Here is a 20,099-nt window from a genome sequence, read left to right on the forward strand (position 1 = left end):
ATAGGGAAAAATATCCTTGTCAGCACGACTGATTGGGTGAGAAGAGACTGTATATTAAAAACAATGACCATCTTTTTGCCACATAAATTGCTGGTGGGGCCAGTTTGAAGAGAGCTTTGTCAGCTACCTTCTGCCTCTTCTTGAGTACGTGGAGTTGGAGTCATCCTTGACAGCCTCCTGTTGACACCACCCAGGTTACAGATGTGAAACTGTGTGGATGTAGGAGAGAGCAGTGATGGGGCTTACTCCAAAGTAGCTCTTCCTTCCCTCTGGCCACAAATGTTTAGTAAGGAACTGCTCTGTATTAACCATTTGCTAGGGGCTGCGGATATGGTGGTGAAGAAATAGACATGTTCCTACTCGGGATGCTGAGGTGGGAGGATCGCTTGAGCCCAGGAGTTGGAGCTGCAGTGAGCCGTGATCACGCCACTGCACTCCAGCCTGGGGGACAGAGCGAGAGACCTTATCTCTAAAAAACAATAAGAGAAATAGACATGTCCTTCGCCCTCATGGAACTGCCAGTCTAGCCTTCAACCTGGTGACTAGAAATGTGTGATTAGATGCTATATTGCTATGCTGAGTGTCACCCCTGAGAAGCAGGGGTTTTTTTGAGAAGGTACGATGGGGGATCTGACTGTGGGACCACTAGAGGGAAAAACAAATGTAAAAGCTGCATGTAGCAACTGGAGGAAATCGGAGACGTGATCAGAGAACCAGAGTCAATCAGGGGCCATGCCGTGCAGGGTCCTGTTAAGATCTGTGACTTTATTCTAAATGTTTTCTTCTGGATAACATCTAAATTTCTAGTTCCAAAGGTGAAACTCCAAGGGCGGGTTTCTGCTAAGCATTTTGCATGTATGAATTAATTGCCACCACACAACATTGCTGTGAATTAAGACAGTTTCTAAGCATGGCAAGAAACCCAGAAATCATAATGGAAAAATCTGATAAATTTAACCATGCCAACATGAACCTCTGTAGGAAAAAAAAATACCACAGACTAAAAAGGGGGGAAAAAAAAGCCAGAGACAAATATTTGCAACACACACAGTAAAGGGTAATTTTCTGGTTATATCAAGAGCTCCTACAAATCAATAAGAAAAGAAATCTAATAGGAAATGAGCAACGACAAACTGACAACTCATAGAAAAGGAAACACAAGTGGTCTGAAAACATGAAAAAGTGCTCAGTCTCACAAAGAAATGCAAACTAACATGGTACCATTTTCCATTAATCAGATAGACAAAGATGAAAGAGTTTGGCAATATATGTAGTATTGGCACAAGTGAGGGAAAACGGGATTTCACACTCTATGCCCGTCCAAACCAGTACCTTATTTTGAGGGTGGTTTGACAATATTTGTCAAAATAAAAAAATTATATACAGTCATTTGCCACATAATGATGGTTCAGTTGATGATGGACGGCATACATAATGGTGGTCCCATAAGAATATAATGGGCTGGGTGCGGTAGCTCTCACCTGCAATCCCAGCACTTTGAGAGGCCGAGGTGGGTGGATCGCCTGAGGTCAGGAGTTTGAGACCAGCCTGGCCAACATGGTGAAACCCCGTCTCTGCTAAAAACATACAAAAAAATTAGCCGGGCATGGTGGCGGGTGCCTGTAATCCCGGCTACTCAGGAGGCAGAGGCAGGAGAATCTCTTGAACCCGGGAGGCGGAGGTTGCAGTGAGGTGTGATCGGGCCACTGCACTCCAATCTAGATGACAAGGCGAGACTCCGTCTCAAAAAAAGAAAAAGAATATAATGGGCCGGGCCGCAGTGGCTCACACCTGTAATCCCAGTACTTTGGTAGGCCAAGGCAGGAGAATCATTTGAACTCAGGGGTTTGAGACCAGTGGGGACAACATAGCAAGACCCCATCTCAAAAAAAAAAAAAAAAAGACTATAATGGAGCTGTCCTGTGTAGACATACCATTTTTAACATTTTTTTTTTTTTTTTTTTTTGAGATGGAGTCTTGCTGTGTCACCCAGGCTGACGTGTAGTGGCGTGATCTGGGCTTACTGAAACCTCCACCTCCTGGGTTCAAGCGATTCTCCTGCCTCAGCTTCCTGAGTAGCTGGGACTGCAGGTGCATGCCACCACATCTGGCTAATTTTTGTATATTTAGTAGAGATGGGGTTTCACCATGTTGGCCAGGCTGGTCTTGAACTCCTGACCTCAAGTGATCCACCTGCCTCAGCCTCCCAAAGTGCTGGGATTACAGGCGTGAGCCACTGCACCTGGCCACCATTTTTAATCTTTTATATTGTATTTAAACTGTACCTTTTCTATGTATGGATGTGTTTAGATACACAAATACCATTGTGTTACAGTTACTTACAGTGTTCAGTACAGTAGCATGCTGTACAAGTGTGTAGCCTAGGAGCAATATGTTATACCATATAGCCCAGGTGTGTAGTAGGCTCTGCCATCTAGGTTTGTGTAAGTACGCTCCATGATGTTACCACAATGACGAAATCGCCTAATGATGCATTTCTCAGAACATATTCCTGATGTTAAGCAATGCATGACCGTATCTTGACAAAGCCATTTTATTTCTAAAACTTTAATTTTACAGATTTATTTGTAAAAGTATGTACAAATGATTGTAAAGGATATGTTCTGCTGCATTATTTGTAATAACAAAGCCAGAGGATAACATGAATGTCCTATAAGAAGGGTTAGATTATGGATGGCACATTCATACAATGGGATATTATGTAGCCATTGAAAAAAAGAGTACTTGCTGGGCACAGTGGCTCATGCCTATAATCTCAACACTTTGGGTGGCCAAAGAAGGAGGATTGCTTGAAGCCAGGAGCCTGGGTCCAGCCTGGGCAACATAGCAAGACCCTGTCTCTACAAAGGAAAAATAAAACAATTAGCCACATTTGGTATTGGACACCTCCATGGTCCCAACTACTGAGGAGGCTGAGATTGGAGGGATTACTTGTGCCTGGCAGGTTGAGGCTGTAGTGAGCCATGATTGTGCCACAGCACTGCAGGCTGGGAGATAGAGTGAGACCCTATCTCAAAAAAAAAAAAGAAAAACCTCTTGTAAAATGTCAAGAAGTCCTAGATGTGGGCCAGGTGTGGTGGCTCACACTTGTAATCCCAGCACTTTGGGAGGCTGAGGCCAGGAGTTTGAGACCAGGCAGAGCAAGATAGCAAGACTCCATTTCTACAAAAAATAAAAAAAATTAGTTGGGCATAGTGGTGCATTCCTGTAGTCCCAGTTACTCAGGAGGCTGAGGTGGGAGGATTGCTTGAGCCTGGGAGGTTGAGGCTGCAGTGAGCCATGATCACACCTCTGCACTCCAACCTGCGCAACAGAGTGAGACCCTGTCTCTAAAAACAACAACCAAAAAAACCCAGCAAAGTACTGATTTAGAAAGATCTTTGGCTGGGCGTGGTGGCTCACACCTGTAATCCCAGCACTTTAGGAGGCTGAGGTGGGCAGATCACAAGATCAAGAGATCAAGACCACCCTGGCCAACATGGTGAAACCTGGTCTCTACTAAAAATACAAAAATTAGCTAGGCATGGTGGCGTGCACCTGTAGTCCCAGCTATTCAGGAGGCTGAGGCAGGAGAATCGCTTGAACCTAGGAGGCAGAGGTTGCAGTGAGCCGAGATCGTGCCACTGCATTCCAGCCTGGCGACAGAGCAAGTCTCTATCTCAAAAAAAAAAAAAAAAAAAAGGGAGAAAGATCTTCAAGTTGTAGTATGTGAAAAAATCAGGGTGTAAAACAAGAGAATCCCATTTGTGTGTGTGTCGAGTGTGTTTCACACAGTCAGGCACAGAGGGAGTAGTGTGTATATGCACATGAATGTACATGTCAGTGTATATATGTATATATACAAGGCTGTGGGTTTGTTTGTTTTTTTTGAAACAGAGTCTTACTCTGTTGCCCAGGCTGGGGTGCAGTGGCGCGATCTCGACCCACTGCAACCTTCACCTCCCAGGTTCAAGCGATTCTTGTGCCTCAGCCTCCCAAGTAGCTGAGACTACAGGCACGCACCACCATGCCCAGTTAATTTTTGTATTTTTAGTAGAGATGGGGTTTCATCATGTTGCCCAGGCTGGTCTGGAACTCCTGGCCTCAAGTGCTCTGCTCGCCTTGGCCTCCGAAAGTGCTGTTGCCCAGGCTAGAGCTCAGTGGCACAATCACGGCTCACTGCAACCCGACGTCCCAGGCTCAGGCAATCTTTCCATCTTAGCTTCCCAAGTAACTGGGACTACAGGTGTGTGCCATCAATGCCCCACCAATTTTTTAATTTTTTGTAGAGATGGGGTTTCCCTACGTTGCCCAGGCTGATCTTGAACTCCTGGCCTCAAGCAATCCTCCCACCTCAGCCTCCCAAAGTGCTGCGATTACAGGTGTGAGCCACCTTGCCCCACCCTGTACAAAGATCTTCATGAAAGCAGTTAATAATAGTACGTTTGAGGCTGCCATCACAGGGGTGAGGTCAAGGACAAATGTGAGAAATTCTTTTAGACTCTATTTTTAAAAAAGAAGATATGACAGTGGTGACAGTCAGGGAACAGATAAGCAGGTAGATTGTGGGGGCCTAGGCTGTCTAACCGGTGTTTAAAATGAAGCAGCCGCTGAGCCTGCTGTATTTCATTTAATGGAGACTAGTAGAACAACAGCCAGAAATTCTTCACTTTCCATCTAAGAGAGGCAAAAGTTATTTTCCCTTCAATAACCTGGGACTGTAGGATTAAGGTTTTTTTTTTTTTTTTTTAATACTACAACATGGCTACCAGTATAATTTAAAAATGATTAGAATTCTATTAGAAAAAGAAACAGGTGTCTGCCTGAAGTAGACAGTCATTGAAGTCACTAAGTGGCAAAAGACAGAAAACAAAAAATTGAAAGTAGGAAACAATCAGCAGATATGATACCAAACATAAGCTGTCAGTGATAATGGATTAAGTCCTTCAATTAATGGCTGAGCCAGATGGAATTAAAAGAAAAAATCCAGGCTGGGCATGGTGGCTCACACCTGTAATCCCAGCACTTTGGGAGGCTGAGGTGGGAGGATCACTTGAGTCCAGGAGTTCGAGACCAGCCTGAACAACATAGTGGGACCCCATCTCTATTTTATAAAAATATTTTGAAAAAAGAAAAAAAAATTTAGTTGTGTTCTGCTTTAGAAAGACAAATTGGCACAGAATGTCAAAGAATAAATAAAATAAACATGGGCAAAAGAGATTCAGATGGTACCAATAATATCGGGCTAAGTAGCATTCAAGATAAAGATTATTAAATAATAAGTTATTTAATACTACAGTAATTGCATATTAATGAAACGTATAATCTATGGTAGAGATATTATAGTCAATAATTGTTTTATGTATTCATTAAGGTAACAATAAGCAAACAAGCTTTAATAGTTTTAAATGCTTTATATGCTTTATAGTTCTTTTATGTGCATTAATTCATTAATTCTCATTTCCTATGAGGTAAGCACTATTATTATCCACATTTTACAGATGTAAAAACCGAAGCAGAGAGATTAATTAGCTTGCCCAAGAGATGTGGCATTCTGGGATTTGAGACAGTGGTTTGGCTCTGTAGGTTGCTTCAATAACCAAGAGATGCTTCAAATCAGATTTTTAAAATATGTTTTTCAGAAGCATTTTCCTGATACTTCTCCCTTTACATGGGTGTTAGTCTTTTGGGTTGAAAAATATGAGTAAGTGCTAGAAGAGCAAAATATGCATCCAGATTTAATAGTATGTCTGTTTTTCTGAGCCTTGGCATTTCATTGCTTTTATAATAGAAATGAAGGTTTTTTTGTGTGTGTGTCTTTTTGTTTTTGGCTGAGAATAGCATGGAACTCAGTGGGAGGGACTGTGGGTTGTAAGATGTCCGCCTCTGAATGGAGTTGAATTTAAGTTTCTTGGTTACCAAAGAATGGTTGGTTTAAAGACCCTCAAATTGCAAGTTAGAACTGACTTCAGTCCTTGAGGTTTTACCATTTAATGAATTTTTCTTAAAAAACAATTGAATTGTTGATGAAAGGTGATGTTAAAATTATCCCAGATTTATCAATCTTTTTTTTTATTGCCCCTGGAGTTCTGAGTCATAGAAAGCCTTTCCTTATTCTAAGGTTAACGAGAAATTCACCCATGTTTTCCTCTAGTATTGCATTGTTTCATCTTTTACGTTTATTATTTATTTTATTTTATTTTTTTGAGACGGGGTCTCACTGTGTCACTCAGGCTGGAGTGCAGTGGAATGATCTCGGCTCACTGCAGCCTCTGCCTTCCGCCTCCCGGGTTCAAGCGATTCTCCTGCCTCGGCCTCCCGAGTAGCTGGGATTACAGGCACCTGCTACCGCGCCTGGCTAATTTTTGTATTTTTTTTTTTTAGTACAGATGGGGTTTTGCTATGTTGGCCAGGCTGGTCTCAAACTCCTGACCTTAAGTGATCCACCCGCCTTGGCCTCCCAAAGTGCTGGGATTACAGGCGTGAGCCACCATGCCCGGCCAAAAATTTATTCTGATATGTGGTATGATATATGGTTCTAACCACTTGGTTATGGTGCATTATTTTCTAAATATGGTATTAGATTCCTTTTATATTTTGTTTAGAAGTTCTGCATCAATATTCATGAGTACCATTGGTCTCTGTTGTTTTTCTTGTGCCATCTTTATTGGTATAGGTATCAGTGTTATATTTACTTTGTAAAAGGAAGTTGGAAGTTTTCCTTTCTTTTTAGTACTCAGGAATGATTTTAAGAAATGGGACTATTTGGTCTTTGAAGGTTTGATAGAATTTCAATGGGAATCCCTCTGGGCCTGATGATTTTCTGTGCGGTAGTTCCTTAATTGTTTTCCCTATTTTTTCTTATTTTTAATCAGGTAGCCTCTGAACCAGAATAGGTTCAGAGAGGCTCCCTCTATTTTTTTTTAATACAAATTGGTCTGCCTAAGTTTTCTTACTTTAATGGGTTAATTTTTGTAGACTGCATTTCCCTGAAAAATTACACATTTGTTGTAGGTTTTCTGACTTATTTCCACAACTTTTTAGTCTTTCCCCTGGAATCATGCCCCTTTCCATAAACAGGACTCTGATGTACCAGAAGTATTTTCACACTTCGGATGGACTTTCTGTTTCTGGGGGTGGTTTTAGAGCAATTTTAGACCTGCCACTAGCTCCCCTGTTCTCTGCACCATGCTGTTTTTCTCAGAATGCTCTTCTTTTGCACAAAGGCTTGGAGTAGGAGGATGAGCAGTCACTCACTGACGTTTGGTATATTTTCTTTTTTTTGCTTACAGGTAATCTGGAAGTTTGGGCATTCTCTTTAAGTTGAGGGTGTGGTTTTCATGTCATTTTATTTGTTTATTGTTTTCTTGTGTGTGTTTCTTAGAGACAGGGACCCACTCTTACCCTGGCTGGAGTTCAGTGGCGTCTTGATCATAGCTTACTGCATCCGCAAGCTGCTGGGCTTAGATGACCCTCCCACCTCAGCCTCCTGAGTAGCTGGGACTACAGGAGCACACCACCATCCCTAATTTTTTTTTTTTTTTTTTTTTGAGATGAAGTCTTGCTCTGTCCCCCAGATTGGAGTGTAGTGGCGCAATCTTAGCTCACTGCAACCTCTGCCTCCCAGGTTCAAGCGATTCTTTCACCTCAGCTCCCGAATAGCTGAGACTGCAGGTGCATGCCACCATACCCGGCTAATTTTTGTGTTTTAGTAGAAACAGGGTTTCACCATGTTGGCTAGGCTGGTCTCGAACTCTTGACCTCAAGTGATCCACCCACCTTGGCCTCCCAAAGTGCTGGGATTACAGGCTTGAACCACTGTGCCTGGTCCCTGGCTAATTTTTAATTTTTTTGTAGAGATGGGATCTTGCTATGTTGCCCAGGCTGGTCTTGAACACCTGGCCTTAAGCAATCCTCCCACCCCAGCCTGCCAAAACACTGGGATGTACAGGCATGAACCATTGTGCCTGGCTTGTTTTGTTTTTAATTCTATGTTGTTTTTGAAGGATGTGTGGGGAGAGATGGATTTAGGCAATCATCGTTGTCCTTGGCTACCTGAAAGTCCAGGCACTCTTCTGGATACTTTATAAATATCAACTCATTTTATCCTCTCAACAACACTATGACATGGGTACTGTTACACCTTCCATTTTATAGGACTTAACAGAGAGGTTAAATATGTAGCCCAGGGTCACAGAGAGCTGGGCTTCAGACCAAGACAATCTGGCACCAGAGTCTATGTGGCTACCCCTAAGGCTTTGCCACCATGTGTTAGTGATTCTCAGCCTGTCATTTGGGGAGGGGATTGCCCTTTTTTTAAAACTTAAAAAAAAAAATTTATTCTTATTTTATTATATTTTTGAGACAGAGTCTCCCTCTGTTGCCGAGGCTGGAGTAGAGTGGTGTGATTTCAGCTCACTGTAACCTCTGCCTCTGGGGTTCAAGTGATTCTCATGCCTTAGCCTCCCAAGTAGCTGGGATTACAGGTGCCAGCCACCATGCCCAGCTAATTTTCGTATTATTATCATTATTATTATTATTATTATTATTATTATTATTTGAGACGGAGTCTCGCTCTTTTGTTCAGGCTGGAGTGCAGTGCTGTGATCTCGGCTCTCTGTAACCTTCGTCTCCTGGGTTCAGGTGATTCTCCTGCCTCAGCCTCCGGAGTAGCTGGGACTACAGGTGCACGCCACCATACGTGGCTAATTTTTTGTAGTTTTAGTAGAGACAGGGTTTCACTATGTTGGCCAGGCTGGTCTCGAACTCCTGACCTCAGGTGATCTACCTGCCTTGGCCTTCCAAAGTGCCGGGATTACAGGTGTGAGCCACCGTGCATGGCCGGATTGTCCTTTTTTTTTTAAAACAAACAAACAAACAAACAAACCCCAAACCATAAACCCAATATTCTGAAAGATTTGGTCTGCACACCTGTATTATATAATAATTAGTTTTTCCGTTTTTTTCCTCTTGGTAGAAGGCACATATGCCACTCAGTTTCCAGTTGCCACACCCAATTAACATAATTGTTTTGCAGCCAAAAGCAAAAGAGAGTTGACATTTTAATTAGCTTATGTAGGTAGACAAATTGAGGCCTAATGTAAGAGTTTCATTATACCTTTTTGAAAAATTATAAATAGCTAGAAGCCAGTTGTCATTACTTTTTGATTCCTTAGAGTTCTGGGCATCTTTCATCTGGAACCACAGATGAAAGAAGCTGCAAGCAAGGGTTTTTTTCTTAACGGAATAGTTTAACCATTCTGAATGCAAAAGTATTGGATGCTAGAATAATAGGTATCACATAAATTAAGGTTGACGTTTTCCTGGGTGAAATTCTATTCTGTCTCAATCTTCCTTTTTTTTTGAGATGGAATCTTGCTCTGTTGCCCAGGCTGGAGTGCAGTGGCACAATCTCGGCTCACTGCAAGCTCCACCTCCTGGGTTCATGCCATTCTCCTGCCTCAGCCTCCCGAGTAGCTGGGACTACAGGCGCCTGCCACCACACCCGGCTAATTTTTTTGTATTTTTAGTACAGACGGGGTTTCCCAGGATGGTCTCAATCTCCTGACCTCGTGATCCACCTGCCTCGGCCTCCCAAAGTGCTGGGATTACAGGCGTGAGCCACTGTGCCCGGCCTTTTTTTTTTTTTTTTTTAAGACAGAGTCTCACTTTGTTGCCTAGGCTGGAGCGCAGTGGCATGATCTCAGCTCATTGCAATCTCTGCCTCCTGGGTTCAAGTGATTCTCCTGCCTCAGCCTCCCGAGTATCTGGGATTACAGGTGCATGCTACCATGCCTGGCTAATTTTTGTATTTTTAGTACAGATGTGGTTTTGCCATGTTGCCCAGGCTGGCCTCAAACTCCTAACCTCAGGTAATCTGCCTGCCTCGGCTTCCCAAAGTGCTGGGATTATAGGCATGAGTCACTGGGCCCAGACTCAATCTTCTGACAAGCTCTCAGAGAGAGTAAAAAGCAAATGAATATTTCATTATTTTGATCTGAGCTTTACGATTTTTCTTTTCTTTTTTTTTTTTTTTTTTTTTTTTTGAGATGGAGTTTCGCGTTGTTGCCTAGGCTAGAGTGCAGTGGTGGCGATCTTGGCTCACCACAACCTCCACTTCCTGGGTTCAAGCGATTCTTCTGCCTCAGCTCCTGAGTAACTGGGATTACAAGCATGCGCCACCAAGCCCGGCTGATTTTGTATTTTTAGTAGGGACAGGGTTTCTCCATGTTGGTCAGGCTGGTCTCAAGCTCCTGACCTCAAGTAATCCACCTGCCTTGGCCTCCCAAAGTGCTGGGATTACAGGCGTGAGCCACCTTGCCCAGCCTTTTTTTTTTTAATCTGAGAAAAGGTCTTGCTCGGTTGCCCAGGCTGGAGTGCAGTGGTGTGATCTCTGCTCACTGCATTCTCTGCCTCCCAGACTCAAGCAATCCTCCCACCTTAGACTCCTGAGTAGCTGGGACTACAGGCATATGCCACGACACCTGGCTAATGTTCGTATTTTTTGTAGAGACAGGGTTTTGCCATTTTGCCCAGGCTGGTCTTGAACTCCTGACCTCAGGTGGTCCTCCCGCCTTGGCCTCCCAAAGTGCTGGGATTACAGGTGTGAGCCACTGTGCCTGGTCTCGTTCACTGTTGTAAGATACTTGAATTGGGTCAATATTTGTGGAGAAGTCTCTTAAAAGTTCACTTGATTGTCAGTATTAGAACTCTACATTTAATATTGACTTATATTCCTGGGAGCATTTCAGAGCATTCTATTAGCTTAGAAAGGTCCAGGATAATTTGACTTTAGAAGTTACTGTTACCATGAATCTCAATGACTTTTGGAATCCATGAAGAATATCTTTTTTTTTTTTTTTGAGACGGAGTCTCACTCTTGTCGCCCAGGCTGGAGTGCAGTGGTGCGATCTCGGCTCACTGCAAGCTCTGCCTACCGGGTTCATGCCATTCTCCTGCCTCAGCCTCCTGAGTAGCTGGGATTACAGGTGCCCGCCACCACGCCTGGCTAATTTTTTTGTATTTTTAGTAGAGACGGGGTTTCACCGTGTTAGCCAGGATGGTCTCGATCTCCTGACCTCGTGATCCGCTTGCCTCGGCGTCCCAAAGTGCTGGGATTACAGGCGTGAGCCACCGCGCCTGGCCAAGAATATCTTTTTGCTGGAAACTGGAGAGGACTCCTCTGAAGCAGATACCATTCATGATGGATTTCATCATTTGTGGGTTTTAAAAAACATTTTATTTTGAAATAATTTCAAATTTAAATAAGAGTTGCAAAATAGTACAAATAATTCGTGTTAACTTTTCATCCAAATTTACAAGTCAACCTTATGCAGGTTGAGTATCCCTTATCCAAAATGCTTGGGACCAGAAATGTTTTGGATTTCGATTTTTTCGAATTTTGGAATATTTTTATTATATACTTAAGCATCTCTAATCCCCAAATCTCAAATCTGAAATATCTGAAATGCTGTGATGAGCATTTCCTTTGAGTGTCATATGGGCACTTTTTTATTTAATTAATTAATTTATTTTTTGAGATGGAGTATTGTTCCATCACCCAGGCTGGAGTGCAATGAGCGATCTTGGCTCATTGCAAACTTCACCTTCTGGGTTCAAGTGATTCTCCTGCCTCAGCCCCCTGAGTAGTTGGGACTATAGGCGCTTGCCACCATGGCTGGCTAATTTTTGTATTTTTAGTAGAGATGGGTTTCACCATGTTGGCCAGGCTGGTCTTGAACTCCTGACCTCAGGTGATCTGCCCGCCTCAGCCTCCCAAAGTGCTGGGATTGCAGGCATGAGCCACTGGTCCCGGCCAAAGTTTTGTATTTTTAGTACAAAACGTACTACTTTAGTAAGACTTTTAGTCTTTTAGTAGAGACAGGGTTTCACCATGTTGACCAGCCTGGTCTCAAACTCCTGACCTCAAGTGATCCACCTGCTTTGGCCTCCCAAAGTGCTGGGATTACAGGCTGAGCCACCAAGCCCTGCCCATTTTTTTTGAGATGGAGTCTCGCTCTGTCGCCCAGGCTAGAGTGCAGTGGCACAGTCTTGGCTCATTGCAACCTCTGCCTCCCAGGTTCAAGCAATTCTCCCTGCCTCAGCCTTCCGAGTAGCTGGGCTTACAGGCGCGTGACATCATGTCCAGTTAATTTTCGTATTTTTAGTAGAGACAGGGTTTCACCATGTTGGCCAGGCTGGTCTCGAACTCCTGACCTCAGGTGGTCCACCTGCCTCCACCTCCCAAAGTGCTGGGATTACAGGGGTGAACCACTGTGCCTGGCCACGGATTTTGCAGCATTTTAGATTTGGGATACTCAACCTGTACCATGTTTGCTCTCTCTCTCTCTTTCTGTGTTCTATATATATATATAAAAATAAATTATATATACACTACACATATATATATGTATTGTATGTATACGTATGTATTTTATATATAAAATACATATCTACATATAAAATACACATGTATATATACATGCGTACATATATGTGTCTCTGTATTTAAGTTTTGTTGGAACCACATGAGGGTAAGTTGCAGACATGGCGTCACATTGCTCCAAAATACTTCAGTGTACATTTCTTAAAAAGCAAGGACACTTGATTACATAACCACAGTGTATCACCAAAATGTATATTATAACAAGACTATCATCAAATCCTTATACCTCTTTCAAATTGTTTCAATAATATCCTTATAACAAAAGACAAAACAACAACAAAAACTCTTCTTCCCTTTTATTTTGTTTTGGTCCATTATATGTCCAGGTTATGCATTAATGCATTGTGTTACTTGCTAAGTCTTGTTACTGGGCTTTAATTTGGATATTTCTTTGCATCCTGCCAAACTCCTCTTCATGGTTATATCTTTTTTTTTGAGACGGAATTTTGCTTTTGTTGCCCAGGCTGAAGTGCAATGGTGCGATCTCGGCTCACTGCAACCTCTGTCTCCCGGGTTCAAGCGATTCTCCTGCCTCAGCCTCCTGAGTAACTGGGATTACAGGCCTGCACCACCTTGCCCAGCTAATTTTGGAATTTTATTAGAGACGGGGTTTTGCCATGTTGGTCAGACTAGTCTCGAACTCCTGACCTCATGATCCACCCGCCTCGGCCTCCCAAACTGTTGGGTGTTGGGATTACAGGTGTGAGCCACTGTGCCTGGTCTTTTTTTTTTTTTTTTTTTGAGACAGGGTCTTATTCTGTTGCCTGGCCTGGAGTGCAGTGGTATGATCTTGGCTCACTGCAAGCTCGACCTCCTGGGCTCAGGCGATCCTCCCACCTCAGCCTCCTTAGTAGCTGGGACTATAGGCACACACCACCATGCATGGCTGATTTTTATATTTTTTGTAGAGACTGGGTTTCGCCATGTTGCCCAAGCTGGTCTTGAACTCCTGGGCTCAAGTTATCCACCTGCCTTGGCCTCCCAAAATGCTGGGATTACAGGTGTGAGCCACTGCACCCGGTCCTGATTTTTACATTTTTTGTAGAGATGGGGTTTCACTATATTGCCCAGGCTGGTCGTGAACTCCTGGGCTCAAGTGATCTTCCCATCACAGCCCCCTAAAGTGCTGGGATTATAGGCGTGAACCGCTGTGCCTGGCTGAGGATTAAGTTTCAACCTGAAGGGAGAGGCATTCAAACTATAGCATTGTCCTTTAGTGACTGGCTTAGTTCACTTAGAATGTTTATTCATCCATCTATAGACACTGTTTCCTTTCACCTTTTGGCTTTTGCAAATAATGCTGCTATGAATATGAGTTATAGAAAAATACCAATTTGAATCCCTGTTTTCAATTACTTTGAGTATATACCTGGAAGTGGAATTTCTGGATCATATGGTACTTCCATGTTTTTTTTTTTTTTCTTTTTTGAGATAAGGTCTCACTCTGTCACCCAGGCTGAAGTGTAGTGGCACGATCTTGGCTCACTGCAACCTCCGCCTCCCGGGTTCAAGCGATTCTCCTGCCTCAGCCTCTCAAGTAGCTGGGATTACAGGCATGCGCCACCACGCCTAGCTAATTTTGTATTTTTAGTAGAGACGGGTTTCTCCATGTTGGTCAGGCTGCTCCCGAACTCCTGACCCCAGGTGATCTGCCTGCCTCGGCCTCCCAAAGTGCTGGGATTACAGGCGTGAGCCACCACACCTGGCCTCCATGTTTCAATTTTTAAACAAACAATTAGTTAAAAAAATAGGAAACTAAGAGAATGAACTATTTCCTATTTTATTCAGTGGGTTATAATCTGGTACTATCATTGTTTATTTTGAGGTACAAATTGTCCCTACTTTGGCCAGCAGAGGATCCTGCAGTTTGTCTCCTGTGTCCTTTTCATAGCTCCTCGTTGGAACTCTTACTGACCCACAATAGGATGTTCCAAGTTCATCTTCTTACTTTTACTGCCCCAACCCTGGGATCAGCCATTTCTTCCAGGAGGCCAGTTCCTTTCATTGGAGAATGGAAAACCCAATATGTAGAAACCAAGATAGAGGTGTTAGGTGTGAGTGCTACTGGAGTGTCGTTGCTTTCAAACCCTTTCAGAAGAGACCTAGGAAATTTGTGTGTGTGTGTGTGTGTGTGTGTGTGTGTATTCATAAAAGCACATACACATACACCGAAGCATGTATTTCTTTATTATTATTATTTTTTTGAGACAGAGTCTTGCTCTGTCACCCAGGCTGGAGTGCAGTGGCACGATCATGGCTCACTGCAACCTCTGCCTCCTGGGTTCAAGCAATTCTCCTGTCTCAGCCTCCCGAGTCGCTGGGATTACAGGTGTCCACCACCACGCCCACCTAATTTTTGTATTTTTAGTAGAGATGGGGTTTCACCACGTTGGCCAGGATGGTCTTGAACTCCTGACTTCAAGTGATCTGCCCGCCTCGGCCTCCCAAAGTGCTGGGATTATAGGCGTGAGCCACTGCTCCCATCCAGAAGCATACATATCTATTTCTATATCTACATATCTGTCTTTACATATATATGTTAAAAATTAGAGTTTGCACTAATACCTCCAATTACAATCTAACATCATGGGATTTATTCTGGCTTTCTCCCTTCTCATATTTGTGTCTCCCCAACAGTGAGAAACCTGGCTTGCTATCCTCAACATGGTAACTTATTTATTAAGAAGCTTATTTATTCGTTTTTTTTTTTTGAGATGGAGTTTCACTCTTGTTGCCCAGGCTGGAGTGCGTTGGTGTGATCTTGGCACACCGCAACCTCCGCCTCCCGAGTTCAAGCAATTCTCCTGCCTCAGCTTCTCAAGTAGCTGGGATTACAGGCATGCGCCACCACGCCCGGCTAATTTTGTATTTTTAGTAGAGACAGGTTTCTCCATGTTGGTCAGGCTGCTCTCGAACTCCTGACCCCAGGTGATCTGCCTGCCTCGGCCTCCCAAAGTGCTGGGATTACAGGCGTGAGCCACAGTGCCCTGCCTCTAGTTTATTTATTTTTATTCCATGTGCTTAGTCTTGCGACCATGTGGTCTGTTTTCTTGGGCCTGGCCCCCTCAGTGCACAGTCTTAATACCCTAGCCCCAGTCCCTCTGATCATATCCCCAGCCCCACCTACTGAATCCCAGGTCTCTAGCAAGGGAAAGTCAGGGAGGAGGCATAGACCAAGGAGAACAGGGGGAAGGGACAGGGAAGGTCTTGATTTGTATTTTCTAAAATTTTCTACTCTGCTCATAATGCGTCTTAGCTGTGTTGTTGTGGAAAGTAGTGCTGACAGAGTGTCTTGTTTTTTTATTACTTACTCTGTCTTTCTTTTTAAGATGGTTTCACCCAAATATCACTGGTGTGGAGGCAGAAAACCTACTGTTGACAAGAGGAGTTGATGGCAGTTTTTTGGCAAGGCCTAGTAAAAGTAACCCTGGAGACTTCACACTTTCCGTTAGGTAAGTTGGAATGAAGAGAGAGAATCCTGAGAGTGTTTTCTAGGTAGGAAGTGGTAAAACCATGCTTGGATAGCTTGCTGCCTGCATTTCGAGTTTGAAGGCCTTGTCTGAGCCCTGGGCTGCCTTCAGGGTTTGGGGAGTGGCCTCCTGGACATTTAGCAGAAGGGGAATAAGGCGGGCCCTTCTTCTCCCTCTGAGACCTCATGGAAGGTGAGTTGGAGCAGGTCATAGAAGTTCTTAAGCCCTCCAGTGCTTGAGACTTGTTCCACACATCTTGAACCTGGTTTCTGCATTTTTCTTTTCCTGCCTGTTGATTTATTTAAAAATTTTATTTCTTTTCAATTTTTTTTTTTTTTTTTAATAGAGGTGGGATCTTCCAATGTTGGCCAGGTTGGCCTTGAACTCCTGGCCTCAAGCAATCCTGCCTTGGCCTCCCAGAGTGTTAGGATTACAGATGTGAGCCACTATGCCTGGCCTTCTTTTTTTGAGACAAGCTTTTGCTCTGTTGCCCAGGCTGGAGTGCAGTGGTGCGATCACAGCTTACAGCAGCATTGAACTCCTGGGCTTAAGTGATCCTCCCGCCTCAGCCTCCCGGGTAGCTGGGACTCCAGGCTTGCGCCACCATGCTCAGCATTTTTTAAAAATATTTTTTGTAGAGATGAGGTCTCACTGTATTACCAAGGCTGATCTTTAACTCTTAGCCTCAAGTGATCCTCCTGTCTCAGCCTCCCAAAGTGTTGGGATTACAGGCATGAGCCACCACACTCAGACTTTGTTGATTTCTTAATAAGAAAAATACTTGTTAAGAGTTTCTTCAGATCGCTTTCCTTTATCAACAAGTAAAACATGACTGAGGAAGTTGTGGTCCCCTTTGTTCCCCTGCCCAGGCCCGTTTCCCTCCCTCTTTCCCCAGAGGAAACCACCAAGAGGTTGGCATATATTCTTCATGAACGTGTTTTTATAGTTGTACTGCATTTGTACTGTGTATGAACAATATAAAGTTGGTTTGTGTGTTTAAAAAATTCACATGGATTTATAATGTATGTATCATTTTGCAACTTAAAAAAAATTTTTTTTGAGCTCCATGCTGATTGATAAAGATCTTTTTTTTTTTGAGACGGAGTTTCTGTCTTATTGCCCAGGCTGAAGTGCAATGGCGTGATCTCAGCTCACTGCAACCTCTGCTTCCTGGGTTCAAGCTATTCTCCTGTCTCAGCCTCCGGAGTGGCTGGGATTACAGGTGCGTGCCACCATGCCCAGCTAATTTTTGTATTTTTAGTAGAGATGGGGTTTCACCATGTCGACCAGGCCGGTCTCAAACTCCTGACCTCAGGTGATCCACCTGCCTTGGCCTCCCAAAATGCTGGAATTACAGGCATGAGCTACCATGCCCGGCCTTTTTTTTTTTTTTTTTTTTTTTTTTTGAGACAAAGTCTTGCTCTTTTTCCCAGGCTGGAGTGCAGTGGCCACAATCTTGGCTCACTGCAACCTCTGCCTCCTGGGTTCAAGCAGTTCTCCTGCCTCAGCCTCCCGAGTAGCTGGGATTACAGGCGTGTACCACCATGCCCAGTTAATTTTTGTATTTTTTATAGAGACTAGGTTTTACCATGTTGGCCAGGCTGGTCCTGAACTCCTGACTTATAGTGATCCACCTGCCTTGGCCTCCCAAAGTGCTGGGGTTACAGGCGTGAGCTATCGCGCGTGGCCTGAGAAATCTCATTCTTACTCCTACTCCCTTGCACACTATCTCCATTCTGTAGGTAGCCATTTCTGTTAATTTCTTGTTTACCCTTCTGTGTTTCTTTCATTCTTTTTCTTTTTTTCTTTTTTTTTTTTTTTGAGACAATCTTGCTCTGTTGCCCAGACTGGAGTGCAGTGGTGTAATCTTGGCTCACCACAACCTCCACCTCCTTGGTTCAAGTGATTTTCATGACTCAGCCACCTAAGTAGTTGGGATTACAGCACCTGGTGTACACTACCACGCCCAGCTAATTTTTGTATTTTTAGTAGAGATGGGGTTTCACCATGTTGTCCAGGCAAATCTCAAACTCTTGGCCTCAAGGGAACTGCCTGTCTCGGCCTCCCAAAGTGCAGGGATTATAGGCATAAGCCACCATGCCTGGCCGTATTTTTTTTTTATAAAAATAAGCACATTTATATTTTTATTACTATTTTCCTTTTATTTTTACACATCAAGTAGAACATTAAATATATTTCTTTGTAATTTTTTTCACTTACCTAAATCTTTTAGTGATCTCTCTCATCTTTTTAATCAGCTGGATAGCGTTCCATCGTGTGAATATTTTATAACTTCTATATACTGTCACCAGAAGGTAGCAATTTAGTTGTGTCTAATATTTTAAAATGATATATAATGCCTCAATGAATATAGTAACCTTTTGCATATATTGTTTTGTGCTTTGGGATAACACTACCTCGTATTGGAAACTGTGTCATTACATGTGTCTTTTTATTTTTATTTTTATTTTTTTTGAGTCGGAGTTTCACTCTTGTTGCCCAGGCTGGAGTGCAGTGGTGTGATCTCGGCCAACTGCAACCTCCGCCTCCCGGGTTCAAGCGATTCTCCTGCCTCAGCCTCCCCAGTAGGTGAGATTACAGGTGCCTGCCACCATGCCCAGCTAATTTTTATATTTTTACTAGGGACGGGGTTTCACCATGTTGGCCAGGCTGGTATCAGTCTCCTGACCTCAGGTGATCCTCCCACCTCAGCCTCCCAAAGTGCTGGGATTACAGACGTGAGCCACTGTGCCCGGCCATCATTTTTTTTTTTTTTAAATTGCTGCATAGTGGCTGGGCACGGTGGCTCATGCCTGTAATCCCAGCACTTTGGGAGGCCAAGGGGGGGCGGATCATGAGGTCAGGAGACCAATACCATCCTGGCTAACATGGTGAAACCCCGTCTTAGTAAAAATACAAAAAAATTTAGCTGGGCGTGGTGGTGGGCGCCTGTAGTCCCAGCTACTTGGGAGGTTGAGGCAGGAGAATGGCGTGAACCCGGGACGTGGAGCTTGCAGTGAGCCAAGATTGTACCACTGCACTCCAGCCTGGGTGATGGAGCGAGACTCTGTCTCAAAAACAAACAAAAAAATTGCTGCATAGTATTCCATTGTATGAGTAGTAACACAACAATTTTTATAATGCATAGTATTCCATTGTATGAATAGTAATGTAGCACTATTTGTTTATACATTTTTATGATTAAAAAAATGTTTTTCTATTATGAATAAAGTAGCAATGAATATTTTTGTACAAGTGTTTTGGTAGCTATACAGTTATTGTCAGTTAATATATGCAATTTGATAGGCCAGTCATTCAAAATAGAAGATATACAAGGTAGGCCGGGTGTGGTGGCTCACGCCTGTAATCCCAGCACTTTGGGAGGCCGAGGTGGGTGGATCACCTGTGGTTAGGAGTTTCAGACCAGCCTGACCAACATGGAGAAACCCCATCTCTACTAAAAATACAAAAGTAGCCGGGCGTAGTGGTGCGTTCCTGTAATCCCAGCTTCTTGGGAGGCTGAGGTAGGAGAATCGCTTGAACCTGGGAGGCGAAGGTTGCAGTGAGCCAAGATCACGTCATTGCACTCCAGCCTGGGCAATAAGAGTGAAACTCCACCTCAAAAAAAAAAAAAAAAAAAAAAAAGATATGCAAGGTAAAGAAAGTAATAAAGACCTTTGTGTTGAGTTGGTTGACATGTGGTTATTTTACCCATTGTATTTCTTATAGAGAATGGGTAAATTCGTTCCTTGGGTTTCTTTCAACACTTGGGTGGAATCCGACGTGGAAGATGAGATCTGATTTTACTGGTGTAACTCTTTATTTGTCCCCTTGCCTCCCTTTCCAATGGACTATTTTAGAAGAAATGGAGCTGTCACCCACATCAAGATTCAGAACACTGGTGATTACTATGACCTGTATGGAGGGGAGAAATTTGCCACTTTGGCTGAGTTGGTCCAGTATTACATGGAACATCACGGGCAATTAAAAGAGAAGAATGGAGATGTCATTGAGCTTAAATATCCTCTGAACTGTGCAGATCCTACCTCTGAAAGGTCAGTACATTTTAGTGACCACAAAGTCTGCTGCTCCCTTGTGCCCTGAGTGTCAGAAATGCATGACGGTCTGTGTATGACTCTCTGACTCCAAAGGCTTGTGACTGTTTTTTGAGCTGTAATCTTTAA

The 20,099-nt window shown here is 43.5% G+C and overlaps 1 protein-coding gene across 4 annotated transcripts in view; it reads left to right on the top strand.

The window, feature by feature from the left end:
* PTPN11 (protein tyrosine phosphatase non-receptor type 11) overlaps positions 1-20,099 on the top strand; it is a 96,466-nt gene that overhangs the window by 11,926 nt on the left and 64,441 nt on the right. For 2 of the 4 annotated variants that reach the window (XM_009248272.4, XM_009248271.4), the window contains exons 2-3: positions 15,775-15,897; positions 19,776-19,970. In XM_009248272.4, the coding sequence (XP_009246547.2) occupies positions 15,775-15,897; positions 19,776-19,970 (318 nt within the window). The remainder of the gene's footprint in view (positions 1-15,774; positions 15,898-19,775; positions 19,971-20,099) is intronic. The other 2 variants (XM_024257264.3, XM_054527630.2) reach the window with 1 other exon arrangement.

Source organism: Pongo abelii, chromosome 10 (assembly GCF_028885655.2).
Source record: "Pongo abelii isolate AG06213 chromosome 10, NHGRI_mPonAbe1-v2.0_pri, whole genome shotgun sequence".
Lineage (NCBI taxonomy): Eukaryota > Metazoa > Chordata > Mammalia > Primates > Hominidae > Pongo > Pongo abelii.